The 20,538-nt window shown below is 41.0% G+C and overlaps 1 protein-coding gene across 1 annotated transcript in view; it reads right to left on the bottom strand.

Moving 5' to 3' along the window:
- Positions 1 to 12,617, bottom strand: part of T265_03530 (hypothetical protein) — a gene marked incomplete at both ends in the record, with an annotated part of 41,418 nt that extends 28,801 nt beyond the window's left edge. The window contains one exon of the mRNA XM_009168042.1: positions 12,530 to 12,617. Within this exon, the coding sequence (XP_009166306.1) occupies positions 12,530 to 12,617 (88 nt within the window). The remainder of the gene's footprint in view (positions 1 to 12,529) is intronic.
- Positions 12,618 to 20,538: the final 7,921 nt, after the last annotated feature.

The following is a 20,538-nucleotide window of genomic DNA, read 5'->3' as shown; positions in this document are numbered from 1 at the left end:
ACCGCTCTTCCGATCTATATGGCTCCACTAGCAGGCCCCCACAAAAAAGATCACCCTAAAGCTGGATCGATTGCCTGCACTCTTGTGAAATTTGGCGTAAACTTCATGCCTTTGGGGAGCCACTATCCAATTCCCAAAAGTGACAACCGTCAATTTTTTTGTGAGGAGGAATTTCGTTCCAGCAAATAATACGATCAACACTGAGGCATCATGCATATGAAATGTGACGTAAAAACAAAGTGGCTTCTGATTAATGAGTGGGATTCTGTTATTTTCCACACATGAGGAGCACTTATACCCCTTTGAAAAATACATCCATCTGATGAGATCACTGGTGCTCCGTTCCTTAAACGTATCCTTCGTCAGCCCCGCTGGCGGCTTTCACGGATGGGTCGGGGTTACTAGGTTTTCTTGTTCTAATAAGATGAAACCGTTTTAGGGGATGCAGCGGAATAGATCTTTTCTGGGAGGGAATTACTAATGAAGTACGCTTTGAAGGACAAACTACAAGTTACTTTTTTTACACGTTTTCTATGCCGATAAAAGGTGTTCTATGGACGAAATGTCGTACCGTGAAAGAAGTGACAAAGCTGTTAGATTTTGCGTAGTTGACTCCACACATACTTACACATCTCATTTTTAGGAACAATAATGAGTGCGATAAATTCCAAGGCTTTCATATCGAACAGATTTTTGACGATATTTTGGGAAAGCCGGTTTGTCAAATTGAAAAAAACCACCAGAATGGTTAGCTCAATGAATAACCGAACGTCAAAACAATAAAGAAAGCAACTGGGAGGCAGAGCTGCACCTTAGGCAGTTTTGAACACTGGTGCAGTGCGCCGCATAAGTTCGGCTATCGTTTTTAGACTGACTCCAGATGGTCTGCTCTTTGGAGAAGTTTCCAGATGAAATATGATTTAAAAGCCAAATAAAGTAGGCAATTTTGTGTTTTTATCCTTCTGAAGGTGGTACCTCTAGAGTTCAATGTTAGAAACCACGGGCGCAACGTCGAGGGACCGATATAACACAGCAATCCAACATAGAATACTGACTGATAATACCACATCACGCTCATAAGTGTGACCATGTCGTCATGAACGATGACGACAGGTCGAATAGGCTTGAGTTCATTGTGTTTCAGGATGTCGCCACCATGCCAGTACTCGTACGTAAGTGTGTCAGCGGTGTGGTAGATAGACAAGTTTTCAGAGCGTAAGTGCCGACGTTACAGCCTGAAGTATGCTATAATCTACTGCGGTAAAACTCTATTTTACTGACACCAAATAAGGGCGATAAACCCTTCGATAAAATATTTGTACAAGCGTTAACTTTCTGACTCGACTATTCTAATTTTATCATGGGGTGGATATCCGTGGACGATAGCGATGGAATCATTATATTACAAATATTATAAAACAGAGCCACAGACAACACTCCATTAGTTTTCAGAGTAACTTTACTCGTGAGTGTTATGTGCGTCAGTACTTGCTCGCATGTTTGAAAGAGCGTTACTCCTAAGAAGTAGCACTGAAACGAGTTAGGCAGTTCATAGTTTCTGCTCGGAAGAAAGACTGTATACTCACAAAGTGGTCACCCTAACCAAAGGTTCGCCAACAAGCTCACCTCTAAGCCTTCGCTTAGAGGCCATCTGCGCGCAATTAGGGTAAAACCATAAGGCTATCGATACAAAACCGTTACCTGTGTAATGAGGTCCATACTGATCCATACCTCTTATTTGAGCTTTTAAACCAATTACCCCCGTAATAAAGATAATACACGATTTAATACTAACAACAATGCATAAGACGTGTCTGCTAAAAGTCTGCTGATCTGGAAGAACATCATAAAACCTCGCTCAAGTCAGCTCTGGTACACAATTTGAGTGCACATCAGTTTCTTTCACCAACATCCTTGCTGAGTTCGACACAATTTATTGCATGTTTTTTCTCTCACTACAATGTTCCATGGGTGGTGAAGTTGTATCAACACAACTTTTGTTTTCAAAGTTTGCCACGATCTGCATGCTTCAACCTGCGAAAGTTAGCTCTCAGGAGGACAAATACACCTGCAGCCTCCAGAGGCAAGCATGCGTGTGCACATCGACGTATAAACATGCTTGCGACCAATTATCACGCATCAAGATACGCGAAAATAAGCAAGCAGATTTTCAGATCCCGCTGCAGTACTCCACGGCGTAAGTCATACGACCTAAATCATGTAAAGGCGAAAACGATGTTCTACCACATCTGTGCGTTTCTATCAAGTTGGCTCAAACAATTGGACAAAATAAATTATTTTGTTATCTTAAATAGAATGCCGCCAAGCGTAAAATTAGCGACTGACTCTCCTCCAAATAGAAATATTATCCTGTAGAATAAGTCCCTTCAGGTTGAGGTTCCTTCAGTTCAGGTGGTGTCCACAGACTGCTGACAACTACACTGTACGAAATCAGCGGATGGTGCCCTATTCTGGAGTATGCTATCAGGGAGCGAGCTAGTGTACTCAAAAAATCAAGTTTTCCAGCTGTAGCATCATTTGAGTGCCTGTATATCATGTTGATGGAAGAAAGCAAAAGGGCGGGGATACTGCCAGGTTGCCAAAGAGGTCTATATAGTGAGTGGTCTTCTGGTACACCGATGGAGATCTTGTTTCGTGGCAGTATACAACTAGGATATCTTTGCACCAAGACTTATGAGCACACATTTTGTCTTGGTATTACAACCGTTGAAACTGACATACTGGCTGACATGGAAGCAAAAACGCAAACTGCTTGGAAGCTGATGTACGCAGATGTTAGCTAGCTTCAAGAGCACGGTTCAAGGAGACGTGACTGGTAAGTTTAACCAATGACATGGCTAGTGTAAGGGGGTAGAGTCGGTGGATTCAAAGTCACATAGTGAAATGGCATATGTTTTCAGATTTTTCTGTCACATCGAATGCCGCCACATACGGTTCTTAATGAGATACTAAACGTTCTGTGCTCGGTGTATACGTGAGGTATTACAACATTTCTCTCTCATTTCGTAATCCTGGTACTCACTGAGTCTTCTTCACGTGCTTTTAACGCCTCGCATTGTTGAAATACCCCCAGACCGTTCGCTCACGGACGCTCGGCTCGGAAGATATCCTTTAAAAGGGCAAATCACCTCAAAAAATCTAAATAAATTTACTTCATAGTTCGGGGTGTGCTTCGCATCTGTAAGGTGTAAAGTGTGGGATTAAACCCAGACCTCACGCTTGTATTCGAACCGATCGATGTGGTGGATAAGTTCACCTTTCTGGACAGCTGTATAGGTCCCGACAAACTGGAGAAACTTGAAATCACTCCTTCAATTGAGGCCATGACAGCATTCACCAACCTCCCACCTTTTTGGCGTCTAAGTGAAATCTGTTTAACCGTCAAACCTAGAGTGTGCAATGTCGCGGTTCCATCTGCCCTACTTTGTGGATCAGAGACCTGAAATCCCTGTGTGGAAGACCCCTTGAAGGCCCTCTGTATTTGATCATGGCTACCACCGAAACTCTGCACGGGAATGATGGAGACTTCAGTTGCGTGATGTTGAAGTACTTCATATGCTTTTCGGGAAGGTTCATTCTTCTCCGGTAGATCCGATGGTCAGGTTACGCTGGTTAGGTCATATACTTCGTGTGCCAGAGAGGCGTTTACCCCGTAAAGTCGTCTTGCCTAAGCTTTCGTCGGATGAAGACGACCCAGGGTTGGTCATTCAATGACTAAGCAAGAAAACGCCAGTCGCGTTGGTAATTGCCGTCTCCCCGGATGGAGACCAACAAGCAAGACAAATGAATGGCCAGTGAAGTTGGCAGAAATGGCTATATCAAGCAGAAAACTAAAGTCTTGCACCAAAGCTAGCGTCTTCACAGCGTAGTTTTCACTTCCCGCCAGACTGGACAAACAGGTCCAGTTGCTTTCAGTGCACAGATTGGGCCAACACATCCAAAGCACGGCACCCATCCTTATTTTTCTTCACTTTGGTGAAGCTTTGGAAGCTGGAACCTCGGTTCATGGATTTAGCTGGAAAAATTGAACTGTTTGCATTTTGGATACATCTGAGGTTACCGTTTTTTGATAATACTCTCCTAAAAACAAAACTTTTCAAGCACAATATAGATAATCTTGGTAAATAGTGTTGCGTATTGAGTTGTTTGCATTGAAAATAGGATATTTTGGGGAAAACAACGCACAGCTGAGCACCAGATGCGTTCTTAATCTTATTCCCGTCATGACAAATGTCTTTAAGGTTCCATAAAGTCTGTTGTAATGTAGTTTGCTTGCGTTATTCTCAGATTACACCCCATTATCTCCTTAAGCTATAAAACCCAATCTCCTGATAAGATGGTGATTGCCAGTGAACGTACGACCAGCAGACAAGCGCACACAAACCGTACCTAGTCACTGTGGCCAAGAACTGTGCCGAACTTGGAGGTCTTTGTTCGTACTGAATGGACTGAATAAACGTGCAGCGCCTGTGCAGGCGCTCCAACCATCTCGCGCTTGATTGAACAGGCACCACATAGTTCTGTTCCAGTGAATAATTTATAAGGATAAACAGTTTTGGTGAAACTCGATTGAACGCTTCAGTAACGTTAAAGGCAGTATGTCGCCACGAAAAAAGCTGAATAGTTCTGTTCAATAAGACTAGTGGACTGGTAAACAAACACTCTGAACAGACGGGAATGAATTTTGAGGTGGAGTTTCTCACAGATCAACCCAACAAGGTGAACAAAATAGCAGTCACTCTGTTTTGTGACAGTGTGAATTCGAAAATATTGTAGTTTAAAGTTGTATGCTGCCTGCTTATATATATATATATATATATATATATATATATATATATATATATATATATATATATATATATATATATATATATATATATATATATATATATATATATATATATATATATATATATATATATATATATATATATATATATATATATATATATATATATATATATATATATATATATATATATATATATATATATATATATATATATATATATATATATATATATATATATATATATATATATATATATATATATATATATATATATATATATATATATATATATATATATATATATATATATATATATATATATATATATATATATATATATATATATATATATATATATATATATATATATATATATATATATATATATATATATATATATATATATATATATATATATATATATATATATATATATATATATTAGCTGTGGACTGTTGAACCTCTACAATGCGTAGTCATTCGACCCAGTTGTTCGCCATTCAAGGGTATTGGTTGAAGCTAATTTCAGCGAATTAAGGATAAAGCTATCTGTCAAGGTTATCGATGTTCACTTCGGGCAGATTCAAGCACCCGTTTAGACGCGGTCAAAATGATAGTGAGGAATGAATGTGGGATTCTGAGCTTGAATTAATGAAGCTACGTAGTACGTCGAGAAAATATTTGAATACTTTCCGAATCATATCTATCTGATGAATCCATCCAGGATTAAACACGCTACTGAGGTACCTAGTACTGATTAGAAAATCAGTGTACTTATATACACATGTATGATATTCCTGGTTCTGAGTAACCATTCATCACAGCTATTCAAAGGTTCAGGGATATCAATCATATCAACTTTCAACAGAGACAAAGTCTTCCGGTCTAATTCCGGAAGTTTAAAGTGGTATCCAGTCCAAATGACAATGCAGTAAAAAGAGCAAGTTCTCACGACTTGTAGTTACCAAAGTAGACTTCTGGATGTGAATTAATCATGTCTATTTGATGAATCCATTTCGATCATTATTGTATCCGCAGTTAATGAAAACGTGCCATGATTCAATAAACCACCAAACGCCTCTTCCGCTTTGCCTACATGGATTGGCATGAATTTAAGTTGAGAGTATTACCCAAAGCACCTGCTAGCGGATTTTGCAGGGTAACTCCTGAGAGTCTACTTCCAACAGCTCCATTTATTGAAGAAGGCACAACCAGTGGACCTTATTTCACAATTAATTATTGACTTATGAAAACTTTCCACGACACTCCAGACACATTGTGGAACACGTACACATATCCCGTCTTCGTTCCGATCCCGCGTTGCGATTAAGTGGATTGTTACCCGTGAAGTTCTTATGAAGACAGTGATCCAGATTTTTGACGAGGCTATACGCACGATTAACCTCATTTATGGATCACATGTTACCAAGTTGACCGGAACAAGAGAAATTGCTGAGACGTAATCTACTGCACCAAAAAACGGTGTTTACAAACCGTGTGCCACTACAATAATTCCCAAACTGATCCATCTAATGCAGAAACCGATCGACTGTTTTACTGTATTAATTTTCAGAAGTCACTAAACTTGAGAGGTTTTCTACTTTCAACTTTGGGGTTAGTACTAGAATTACACATCGCAGACCGCGTTTAATGTTGGAGTAAATCGTGCCGGCTGCAGAAAATGAAGAGAATGAAGAGAATCGCGCTACATTTGCCCGTTTGAGATGGCCAAACAAACATTAACACGGCGGTGTTTGTAGCGAGCTTCAAGAATGGGCCATTGATTACGTCACGTGATTGCGCACCGAAATTTAAAATGGTCAGGTGAATATATGGTGGTGGCGAGGAGTAGAATCGTTGGACCCAAGATCTGCTATCTCACTTTGGACGGAAAGATAACAACACATTAACGAATGAAAGTATTGGGGCTGCAGACAGAATTCATTGCCAGCATTATCAGGGCAATGCGAGGCTAGTCACCAACTATAGTTTTTTACGCAAGCCGGGCTTGCATTGCTGAGCCATCTTTTTTCAGTGAACACGATTTGGAACAACTGCCTTAGTTTTCTTGATCTGAATGATGATTAGGTTCATGAAACGTGTTGACGGTCCGCTTTCACCTTCACACTTTTGGGGATTCATCAGGCAGGCCTTGGTCCGATTTTCATATTCCCTATTTCACACATTAAAATTATGTTTGATAAACGTTTGTCTGCAAATTAACTTGGCACCAATGGGCAACATAACAGAATAACATTATTCAGTTTAGATTTAGTTGAATCTCCAATCAAAAACCCAATTTGCAAATGAGTATGCACGTGCGCGACCATCTTGGATCTTCGCATTCGTTGTAATCCAGAAAGCTGTGCGCGCCGGATAAAAGTTGGATAAAAGTTTTGAGTTTATTGAAATATACACAAAAATCTTTGTGGCTAATGGTCCACCAGTTCTGCCGTAATTATTACAGCCAATGAATTGAAAAAGGTATACACAGCAAAGGGTGACCGACTGTCTACCTCAAGTCACCTTGGACAAACCAGTCCGCTTGGTTACTTCATCCTGCTCGTACATCTTACAAGTACGCCGTATCGCGTAATTTCATCAAGATGGTTTCCTTTTACCGTGAGCGGGGGCATTTTTGAAACAGAGAACTTTACTTTCGTGAATCTTTATAGGGTGACGATTAGATTAACGCTAACGGCCACAGAAGAATGTAATTCATGCCATTTCGAACGATTGTAGCAGCCCGAGCACACGTCACATAAATGACGGACAATCAGATGTAAGGATCGGTATCATATTTAAAAGCGCCTTCAAAGCGGTGCCATTCCGTATCAACAGTCATTTTATATCGCTATTTAGGTTCACGAGGGCAATCGAGTGAATTATAAACTGTGAAAGACTTATTTTCTAGCCATCTGTCACTGATTGTAAAGTTGGGTGGGTAGAAAGCGAAGAACCAGTGAAATTTGCGTTAACAGGCTTTTCATTGGAACACCCTGCCTCAGTAACCCAGTCAGTCGATTTCTGATGACCGAGGTTCAATCATTCCAATAGCACTTCCTAACATTCGTAAGTTGTTTGTGTGCTCCCTCTCCAGTTAAGACACAGCCGATGTTTTGTTTTGTATGCGAAGTACACCCGATGTTGGTATTACAGAGCTTTACTATGTATCCTGCTCTTTATGGAGACTATTAAGGTACTGAAAGAGATCTTGGGACTCATACGAAAGTCATCATATTGTGTAGAGACTTGGGGGCAGAAACTACATTATGATGGTGGTGTTGATGCGTGGACGACCGAAAACTGGCAGTGAGTACTAGTTCGTAAATAACTCATACTGGCGTTTAACCATCCCATTCGGCATGAGATTCAAATTGTTTTGCGCAGGTCATCGTTGTATTGGCGATAAGTAATTGCCAGGTTACGCAGGCTTAAGCCGAAGGACGGCTAGGGTTCCCGACCTCAAACCGACCCACAAGATGCCTTTGGGTAGAAACATTTTAAAGGAATATACGATGACTGTGTATCCAAAACCTGTAAGCCCAAGAGATTGCTTGTTTCCAGCATCATCCATCGGTTGATCGGAGAATGAATGGTGTGTAGGAAGCCCCCATTCTTCAGCCAGTCGCCATGTGATGATGATATCGACTGTTTTTGTGATAATTATTGCTTTATGCCAACGATGCCTTTATACGCTGCTCTAGAGCAGGGTAACTAAACTGAGCCCAACCAGTCCTTCTCTTTGTGGCTAACGCTCTATGGTTTTAGGCTTGTTTGAAGTGTTTGAAGGAAAAAAAGATAAATTATGGACGGGTGGGACGTCATTCTAAAGATGGTGACCCTAAACGTTCTCAACTCGTCGCCCCTCTAGTTCCTTACGCGAGACGCCATCATTTTCTCGGTACACATGTAGTAGAACTAAAACAGCTCTGGCATAAAACCCGACAGAAACGATCTTCTATGCGATCTTTCCGAAAAGGGACCAACTCTGCATAAGTTTAACGGTTCGTTTTCCTGTAATGATATACACCAAAGTATGAAGGCTGATGCGGTGGGTACAGTTGACAGGTGGATACCAGGTCATTAATATGGCCGCAAATATCAAGCGACGACATATAAGCGAGCTCACTGAAATAAGTTCATGCTGCAATAGAAGAAACAGCTGAACGACGTTCATTATTATACAGTGCTAACAACGCGCCGTCACAAACCTGGTGAGCTGCTCAGCGCACATGCAATGGAACTGGCAATTCGATGAAGTCGATCGTGGTCAGAAGCATACTGATATTCTTGAACAAAGTGTGCGTAGCACAGGCTACCTGAGGATTCCATTGCGAGTCTGTTTCAATTCGTTACAAGTAACATGGAACGGCTCCTCAAAACAAGAAGGAACCGGTCGTGGTTTACCTGCGGATTTTGAGATATCGTCTCGCCAAAAAAACAAATCGGAATTTATGATTGGTTGTTGTTTGCTAGTTCTACAATACTGAAACAGAATGATCATAAAAGCTGTTTCAAAACCTACCCTAGACAAGCAAACATTACAGTCAAGTCTATCCAGTAAACAGAGTTTAACTGGGGGGCCTGCATACAATTAGACGCTTACTGGCAAACGAGCTTATTTGGATAGTAGCACAAGTCTGCTACCAATCAATGGGTCCAGTCTATCTTGATTTGTTTACATACACTCACTGCAGTGTGAAAATGCATGTGGACGATGCGTGTGGACAATAAAAAGGCGGCTACCCGGATAGAATTCAAATGTCACATGAGATTAGCATTTCAATAAAAGGAACGACTGTTTACAAATATTTTAAATATTAGACCCATTTATCGCTGTCTGTCACCCGGTCCATATCTGATTTCAGTCCCCTGCCGTTGTCATACCCATCGCTCTGCCTGAGAAACTCTTTTAGACTGTGTTGAATAACACATTTGTATGGGTTTCTTCTTGTGAAGCGTTATATGTTACCTGAAACAAGTTTCAAAAGGAGAAACGGTGAGCGCGTTCTCTCATCCAACATGACTGAGAACAAGCAAGAGCTTCTGTCAAAACGTCGCACCAAGGCTGTACGCACACAAGGATGAGGTCTTTCTGGCTGTGTACTTCGAGTGACCAGTGTGTCGTCCTTTAATCTTCCCAAAGCAATATGAAAAAAAGCCCGGCTAGATCCGCCCAAGTCAGTCCGATAGCGACAGAAGACCGTATACTGACTACGACCTAACTTTGTGTGTATACCAAAGTTTAACGGTCTATGTAGGGTCTCGTTATAGCTTGATAGCGGCTTTAAGATTAGGCTACAGAAGAACTGAGTTGACTTATTCTAAGGATAAAACGGTAGAACAAGCCGAGTTTCGTTTAAAAAAAGTAGGCCGCTTATTGAGTTGAGTGGCTAAATTAAACGTGGAAAAGTACCAGACAACAGCACAGAATCTGTTACGGTGTTTGTCCGAAAGCATATTCCAACCAGATACAAGCTAAACCGAGTGCTTTCAAGGAGAAAACGAGTGGTCATGAAGCCGAAGTAGTAAAGCTTACTGTACGAGGCTCCTTAGATGAGCACACGCTTTTGGTTGGAGTGTGCTGTTGGTGTGCAGGCGTGTAGCAAGAAGGCAAAAAGGGCGGAAGACAAATCAGCTTGGCTGCTCTGGCTGTTGAAACACATGGATTTCGAAGAAGTCAGTGTAGTCACTGATGAAGTCACAAATGTATTTACGACCAGCTATCTACCACAATTTTGTCTTCACAACTTTCAAGTGCCCACTTAAGATCAAATATAATCCAGCGTTGTAACGAAAAATTAAAAAGGTTCAGATGTTGACTCCTTGATCGGAAAATTATCGTTTGATACGTTTAAAAGATTCCAGAATTATTTATCGGTATCTTATCCACACTAAACCTTCAACAGGCGCAGTAGACTATGCTGGTAGGGGTGAGTAATCCAGAGAAATGGCCCATATCTTTTCGGACGTCTCCTGACAGACACGTAGGAATTCAACGCGTGATATTGGGTGCTCCTGTGATTGAAGTCATTCCTGTTAGTAGTTACACTGCATACCATTTGACCAAAACTGGCCGATAGGTGATGAGATGACCTTATGACTGAACAGAATTTGGTGCAACCGACCATCAGTCAAGCGATTCATATGACGTAGTCCACTGTTGGCTGGTCCACAAAAGACAGTTTTCCACTTGAAAAGATCCGTGTTACTTCCATCATTGTTTGCTTTCTGACCAAGTAATTTACTTGCTTCCTGAACCGTGTGTTCTCTTCCAGAAATGGTTTAGGCAAATTTTTTTCTCAGGACGTAATGTTTGCAGCCGGTTGTTGGGTTTCATTTCCGCTAAAACGTTCGCGCAGGAGGGCATAAGAAACGAATTAGGTCGATGACGGTAGCCTTGTTAATGCAAGCAAAAGTTGGAAAAATACCGGTGCCAACCGTAAGGGTCAGCTTATCTGGTCTGTCCATCTCCAATTGTGTGCACATATGGGAATAAACGCGAGGAAGGTAAGTCAGAAACATTGAAATCAGGTAATATCTAACTGGTTATTTGGATTGACCAGCAAGACATTGTGACCCTAGATTATGAGGCACCGTTTGGAAGCAACGATTGTCAGGAGCGTGGCATATTCAGTTTTTGGAGTGTTATGCGTCGAAGCAGATGGTCGCATCTGAGCTGGGTAAAGATTATTGATGCAAGACGCCTCAAACTGGATTGGAGTGTGTAAAGAAACCCGGTACTCATTTTGACCTTATTCTGTGAGAACAATAAAGTTAAGGGTGGAGCAAATCTAACTCTATATACCGCTGTCTTCATTGATCTCTGCTTGTTCATTCAGTTTCAGATCTGGCGCTCACATCCGTGAATTTAAGGTTGTCCGATCGTGTTCCCACCGCGAAATTATTGCGCACTTTTGACCCAGTTGGCTTGGTTTTTCCTGCGCTGTTCTGCGTTTAGTCTGTGTTGATTGCGACGAACGTTGAATAATGACTGAGATATCACTAACGGTAACACTCCTGTCGATCTTTAATCTTTCTTGATGTTAATTTGGACTGAAACGATGAGGATTGATGGTTCACTGTTTTTCGCCAACGATACAGAGCGACCACTGAATGGATGGTTGAATTGAAGCCAATGGATCAAACTACACGCGTGGTGCTTTATCACAGATTCTTAGGCAGTGGAAGTATTCCGTACATCTATTTCATAGGCGTGGCACACTTTCTATGAGTGTTATCAAACCCCTTTGAAGATGAATGTGGTCTACAAACGATGGAGCACCAGGTCAATTATTAGTGAGATAACAACTCTACAGATCTTTTTACTAAGTGATCAGATACTGTTACATGGTCCACTATGTCAGTTCTTGGAATTTGTTTTGGATGTATTTGACCAAACAGCACCATTGAAATCCCTTTATTCTGCCTATGCAAGTAGAGTGGTGGAGTAAGTGCCAAAAGTAGGAGATTCCGTTGGGTGTACATGAATGATTTAGTTCGTTTTTAAACCTCTTTCGGGTTCAGTAAATGAGCAAATAACAGATCAAATCAATACAACACAAATAAGAAAACAAAATCGGTTGGAAAAGTCTAGGCGAAGTTTAGAGCTTGTCCTCGAAAAGTATTCGAGGAATTGACACAAAGAACCCAGTTGACGTTCTTCTCCCTTTGTTTGGGCATTTACTAATGCAAAATTAGTAAATCACTTACTTAGCGTTGCAGCCATATTCAGCAGCTGACCGAAAATGCAACTTTCCGGGACCCATGTACCAGTATCACTGAAAAAAAACAGTGACATTCGGTTAGTCAAGTCTTCAAAGCAGGTTGCAAACAATGTCTCCTGAGAACAGCTCACATTACACACTAAGTGTGGGTTGCAAAATGATGGCCACAATCGTGAAAATAGTAGAATTTAGGCTATTGGGATTAATCGCAGCAACCCTGCTGGAAATTCCCTATCGGTATTACCTGTTTTTCCAATGCGAAAGCTTAGTCAACGTGGTATGCAGTGCGGTCATCGCTGAAGTATATATATATATATATATATATGTACATATATAGTATAAAATAATACAATAGTGACATAATGTAATATAATGCAAAATAATATAGTATGATGTAATGTGATATAATACAATAATATATATACATAAAAACTTGACAGATCGGTATCTGGTCCCGTGTATCTAGGGGATAAAAAGACTGTGGGCTTAGGGCTCGTAAGATACTGATGGTCTTCCCTAGAATGGACTAAACAGCTCAGTACTGTCTTTTGTATTCGGCATGGGTTGACCGCACAGTACAAACCCAGTATTGGACACTGGGACAGAAAATGGTCACTTTGCATTAGAGGGGAGTGTAACCAGATGTCTGATTGAAAATTTGAACCATACTTACCTGATGTAGGGGAATAATATTGAAATGTGATCAAGAGATGCTGCCATTGCGTAGCTGCGATTGAAGGAAAGGATACAAAGAACGAGCGGTTAGGTGAGGAACACCAATTCGGAACTGATAGTTCGCATTTATTACGAAAGAATAGAAAAAAGAATAGAAAGAATATAAAAAATACAAAGACGTCGCGAAAGGAGTAGTGATGTTGTACAACAAATCGCTTGTTTGCAACTTTAGAATGTGTTAACGTGATGTGATGTCTTTTAACCAGACGTACAGCTTGAAGGCCCTTTACATAACATATATAGTATAAAATAATACAATAGTGACATAATGTAATATAATGCAAAATAATATAGTATGATGTAATGTGATATAATACAATAATATATATACATAAAAACTTGACAGATCGGTATCTGGTCCCGTGTATCTAGGGGATAAAAAGACTGTGGGCTTAGGGCTCGTAAGATACTGATGGTCTTCCCTAGAATGGACTAAACAGCTCAGTACTGTCTTTTGTATTCGGCATGGGTTGACCGCACAGTACAAACCCAGTATTGGACACTGGGACAGAAAATGGTCACTTTGCATTAGAGGGGAGTGTAACCAGATGTCTGATTGAAAATTTGAACCATACTTACCTGATGTAGGGGAATAATATTGAAATGTGATCAAGAGATGCTGCCATTGCGTAGCTGCGATTGAAGGAAAGGATACAAAGAACGAGCGGTTAGGTGAGGAACACCAATTCGGAACTGATAGTTCGCATTTATTACGAAAGAATAGAAAAAAGAATAGAAAGAATATAAAAAATACAAAGACGTCGCGAAAGGAGTAGTGATGTTGTACAACAAATCGCTTGTTTGCAACTTTAGAATGTGTTAACGTGATGTGATGTCTTTTAACCAGACGTACAGCTTGAAGGCCCTTAGTCTGACAGGCTTATAAGAAGCCCTAGTGACTGGATAAAACTAAGCATATCTGAGAACACAAACAGGATAACACAGGTGGTGCATTCCCATTTCACTTAATACGGGATTCCTTGATACGTTGACTAAGGTAGACTTTGACTTTGAACCCAGACTAAAAAAGCTAGATGACAGCGAGCAACTGGTAATGATCTGCTTTAAAATACGGCCTTAACCTCCACACTTTTCGACTGCGTCAATTTCATTCTGAAAATAGTATGTTCGTTGATCTACTGCTCGCACCAAATAATACCTTATCTTTGCTGAACGGAGTTTGGCCCACAAGGATTTTTCACGAAAAATCGTATGGGAATAGTATGATGAACCAAGGCTAGATTATGGGCGTGCATATTTTCGTCCAGAAATATTATTTTCTAAACAGGTTATGATGCCAATAGTTAGACATAAAATGTCCAGTTTGGAAGTACAAATGAGATCATTGGGGACCAGGGTCTGTGACTCACTGGAAACAGTCAGCTATTTACGGAATTTCTAAGGCAAAACAGGAAAGTAACTGGGTTTTTCCGCATTTCTGTTTCTTCAGTTTTGAAAGTGCCAGAACACGTCTCCCAACAACATTTGGGTACTACTTAAACAGAAGGACGTTTATTGGGAAGAGTCTACTTATTGCAGATCTTAACTTTCCAAGTCAACGAAATGCCAAAAAATAACTCTCTCTCACTCTTGATTTCTGAGGGACTACTTTACCTGAAAAATTAGCTGTATGTATCCTGACGTAATCAATAGGAAGGCGCTATTTAATTAAGTCAGAAAGGTAAGAGAGTTCAAGACAACTATTCACCTTTAGCTAGTTTCAGTCGCCAGGGTAAATCATTTCTATTGGGTTAACTCTGTTACGTTTGGCCAAAAGATACCCCGTAATCGATGAGGATGGATTTCGGTAGGTAGCCTTATGAATATGTAAACGCCTTTAGTTGTGTGCATTCAATATCTCGACCATCTTTGAATTGGGTCTGTCCTCTAAGACTGCCATTGGGGCTGTAAATGAACGGGTTTATGCTACGGGAGTCAGGGTGCTCGGCTCCTCACATTTTATTGGCCCTTCGGGAGAGCGGCCGCTTTGAAAGACAGATGAGCAGAAGCGCAACAGGAAAAGCATGGTTTGGAGCTACTTTGAATATGCTTCTTACTAAGTCACATTCCTCAGTCACTGAAGCAAGAAAAAAGATGTGGGGGTATTGCACATTGCATCCTACCATGAGTCCGTCCTCGGGGACCTGACATTCTAAACGTGCTCATCTCCCTATAAGTGAAGTTAACCGGCGTAAAACCTTCATGCGTGCCACATTCATCTAGGCATAACTAAGGTTCCGTACATTCTCTAAATTCACCATCATTTGTTTTTGAATTACTTCCATTCACACAAATGCAAAGTTGGTTCGGAAAGCTTTTTGTTCTTGTTCTAAAAAATACTTGTCTTTCCTTATGTAAGCATGGGTGCATATCTACATATGCAAATTAAGCATGCTGACGACAGACGACCAATCAAACAGAGTACGATTATTGGAACTGTATGGCAACCTACCTCCAGCTTATTCACTGGGTGATATTTTCTACCGATAGACATTACTCGAGTCATTACGCTATACCGACTGTCAGCGGTTATGTCTGTGACCACTGTAGAGAGGTTTCGTTTTGGTGCGGTCGGAGTGGGCACATACTCACACTGTTCGAAAATCACAGTGTAAACACAATTCACACTTTTCATGCAATCTTTTTTGCTTGCTGAGTAACATTTCCGTTTGTTGAAAAAATCAGTAATTTGAATAATGAGTAGTCCTAAAGGCAAGGCACTCGTGAAACTCGACTGAAATTTCCACTTTTGATGTCACTCAGATGAATATACAAGACAAAGTCTGTCTCACAGTTTATTTGGTATGGTATGCTCTTTTAAACCAGCGTGGTGGAAACTGCCGAAAGCCTGAAGCTGGTTTTGCTTGGTTTGAGGTTTATTAGCCACCCCCGTCTTCGTAATTAAACATGGCATTTTACCTACGATGATTTTGCTAACCACTCGCACACTGAGAGAGTGTAACGTTTAATCCCAGATTAATCTATTGTGATGAGGCCGAAATAGGACGAAACCAATGAACGGTAGGTTGTCGGCTAATTTTTATCATCCTTCCAATGCCAGCCATGAGAAATCGTACATTTACGTGAAGTTTACAGTGTGAATGATTTTTTCCGTCCATCAAAACAGATTAACTTATCTGAGCCTATATTATAAATGTACGTATACATGTATATATACACATATGCGCCTCATCATTATTTTCGAAGACTGTGGTTCGTTTCGACAGAAACTTTTGCCTTATATCTACTATGTGGTGTTTCCTTCTGTTCATACTATAATTTCACGATACTGATCATTGTCCAGTGCACCCAAAAGACCTGTTTGTAGCTCGAATCAGTCTTCAACCAGATCAGCGATCTGGACCTGATGGAAACATTGCAGTCATATCAAAGGTTATCAGATAATAATAACTATAATAATAGTAATAATCGTTCAGCTGTAACGCCCTTCCGGTGCCTGGCTGCCATGCCACCCGAAGGGAGGATATCAGAAGAACTAAATACGTATTCACTGTGAAGCCCGTTTAAATTAGCATACAGTCATATAACTTGTCTAGATACGCGATAATCAAAATACCGATTCCACACGCATTGACCAAGAGAATGCTGTTTAACCTCTCATCATTTTGAGCAGTTTCCAGTCTATCTAGACAGATTCGTGACGCGCTTCATGGAGGATTACCAGTATAATTGCATTTGGCTGTAAACGCATTTAGGGTTTCCCGGAACAGAGCGAATTCATTTGGGGGACAAAAGCTTGTTGAGAATGAAAGTTATAGAGATGGGTCAGTCAGTGACATCACCTTTAACTAGATCTGTCCATCCAAAGCAAGGAACGATAAGAGAGGTTCGGGTGGAATGAGTATGATGAAACCACCAACTTGGCAAATTATTTATTAGCTTTGTCTGGTAGGTCCGCAAACTGCATTTTTAACCTAAGTGAATCATGCATACCTACTTTTAAGAAACAGACACCCATGCTTACTGGTGTTTGCTCTATTTTCGCAGAAGTATTCACCGTCTCCCGAAGAATGCCCATCAGAATACCTGGCCTAACCAGCCGAAGAGTGTTTGTGAAAATATTCACTGGGGAAATACCCGTTATTAGTAACATTTCATCCGCCTGGAAGTTGTACTTATCAACCTTTTTATAGCCTCTCGATTTTTTTAGCTGAGTTAACAGTTAGCGTCCTCCATCTTATTCCCAGTTCCTGTTAACAGGCAACATCATAAATTCGAAAACAGACCAATCAAATTACGCAACGGTCAATCCGAAAGAAACCAGTCGCATAACTGATATCACGCACTCTTTAGAACATATATAAGTGCACGTTGAATTGCACCCAGCCGCACCATAACGGTAATTTTGCACATGGCGAAGAAACGTCTGCAAGCCGATTGCTAGGCCTGGCGAACAAATCAGATGCCACCTAATCGTCGGTCAAGGACTTTTGTCATTTGCGCATATACATCACCTGTTCTATCCACCTTATTATTACAGCACCTTTTCTACAAAAAGTTATTCTATAACCGAGGTTACGGACTAAGCACTTGGAAATGACTGACTGAGATCCCACTACAAAACGTGGGTCCAACTAACAAATTGAGTATTTTCGCATAACTTAGTTCAAGGTATTTGTCTTGCACACTTTAAGAAATATATTTATCATTGGCCAGTTAATGAAACTCCATCTGCCAAGAGCAGGTGATAGCTATGGGTCTGGCTGGCGAATCTTGGAGTAGGTGAATTGACTTATTTATTGAGGTGGCAAGAGATTCGTCCCTCATATATATACATATATATATATATATATATATATTGCCAAGCAGCTGAAGTAAGACGGGCTTATTTGATTAATTGTACTCAATAATCGTGTTGCGTTACGAGTTGCTTGCTGCTGAATTGTCGCGCACCTATCCGCTCTTTTTGTGTTAAACACATTATCCGCTATAATCGTTCACCGAAATTTTGAGCATGTACTATTTACGTGTTCACAAATTCATCAGTATATTATTGATTTTATGGGTTTACACATTGAAGTCCGCATACGAAAGACTATGCCCCTTAAACCACTACCATCTGCGGTGTTTTGAGCCCCAGAACGGCTGGTTGAGTGGCGGACATCGGATGGTGACGGAAGTTCGAATTTACAGGGATGTCTTCGAGGGAGTCTGCAATCTCCAGGAAGATGCGGCTGTGACTAACCTTGAGGCAGTCGGAGGGCAGATTACGGCAGCATCAAACAGACTAAACGCTGGGTTGTCCGAAATTAGGATGGTCTTGGTTGCGACTTCTTCCCTGAATGATGTTTTCAGGACATACGTCTAACTGGGTTTAGATAGTAGCCCTCGAAAACGGACAACTTAAATGTCAAATCTTCACTTGGTAGTTGCATTTATTTCGCAAATGTTTTGTTCAGCAGCAACTGGAGGAAATACAGAAGTTGATGAATGTCACCTAAAAGCAATATGAGAGTGGGTACTAACTCCCCCCACCAGTGCATGAACCTGTATGCTACCTCTCGTTATGATGATGATTCACTGGGTTAACCGCATGCAGAAGGGTCTCTGAGTGATTAAGAACCACTTAACATCTGAAGGGTGCAAACCTATCACAAGTGAACTCTGTCCGATAGAGCAGGCATCGTATATGATCTACACTACCGCCTAACCATACAATCCTGTCATTAAACCCAGTGTCTCTTGAACGTGATTTGCTTGAACAAAAGCAGTATTCATGATCGTGTCGTCACACACATAGTCTGTAGTGAAAGGAAATGCGGGAAAATGTGCTTGTAAGATTACTGCAAACGATTTGGTTGCTTACGACCTACTTCATCCATACTGGAGCTCAGCAGGCAGGCGCAGTTCCTGACTGTCGGTCAAGTCTATATTCCACCTGAACGCCAAATTTTATGCAATCGGCAAATCATCCTCGGTTGCAAACTAAATCTGTTTAATGCAAGCTTCATCGGGATTTCAGAGGCATGTCAATCACCAAGGAATCGCTAACGATATCATCGATTCCTTCTGCTTACACGATCCTCGACTCTATCTTCTGATAGTAAGATGCCCGGCTAACTGTAGTACTTAACCTTTTGTGAACCCGCACAGTGCGAAACGGAGCTACCGGACTGACTCAGTACCCTTTCTCAAGTAAGTGACAAGCTATCGATGGAGTCGATTTCTATCTTTTTTTCGCCTCAGTACATGAGTTTGCATTTGGGTGTCATTTAACGAATTGTCTCATGCGCTCCTTTGTTCACCCGTCCAGGACGAATTCTCCCCTCAGTTCTGCTGGGGTACGTGGCCGAGCGCCCACACGTAAAACAGTGAACGAAATTGGAGATAGCGTACTGAGGTGGTCGAAATCTGACTCAGGAGTCGAGAATTGGTTTTAATTGTAGATTAATACAGGTTCGGCGGCATAGCAGGTTCGCCCAATGGCTGAGTCTAAACACTGCTCCACCGGCTCGCTGGCAATACATCTGAATTTCTTCTGCTCTTCTAACTGGAAAGATTCGTGCCTTCTTTAGCCGTATATGCTGCATTTCTTCGCAAGTTCTGATGGGTATCGATTCAAGTAACATTCAAGTTCAGCGCAAATGTATTATACCCTAGTATATCACGCCCCCGTCCTATAGGGCCTTGTATAATCGGGGTAGTGACCCGTCCAAGTGTCCCTTCGGTGAAATGAGCTACGCAGTGTTCAATCGTCTCACTGAGTGGCAATAAATCTGCTTGATGTTTCCAAAGCTTTTTCAAAATCGATGACTTCTCAGTCGAATCCAAGCGTTTTCCAACCTTTCCAAGGTGCACGTCTATTCACACCAGAATTGCATAAACAGCAGTAGTCGATCATTTCATTGACACCCCTTTGGTGCGAATGAGCATCCCGATGACAAAGCCTCTTGCTGTGTTTTGTTTATTTAACTGACATTGTCTTATAGCATACATTCGAAGAGTTACGACGAAATATACTGGGTGTATTTTGCGATATCTCCCTTACTTTTGTCCTCTTCAAGTTTGTAGTGAGAGTCTCACCTGAATTACGACTGATTCCACCTTTTATTATGTTTTTTAACCGAATTTGCTGTACCTCATGGTTAGTATAAACGGGATATTGAACTGCGGTTTAGTTTAGCCTTCCATTAACGTCAAGCTAGTTTGCATATGAGCGAATTCCTCCGGTGGGTAGAAAAAGCTTTTTTCTTGCAGGACGCTGGCGAGGGATTCGTCTAACTCGTGGAACAATCCTGC

Source organism: Opisthorchis viverrini, assembly GCF_000715545.1.
Source record: "Opisthorchis viverrini unplaced genomic scaffold opera_v5_51, whole genome shotgun sequence".
Classification (NCBI taxonomy): domain Eukaryota; kingdom Metazoa; phylum Platyhelminthes; class Trematoda; order Opisthorchiida; family Opisthorchiidae; genus Opisthorchis; species Opisthorchis viverrini.
Note: the sequence above shows the minus strand (reverse complement) of the source record. Positions and strands in the feature narration are given on the sequence as shown.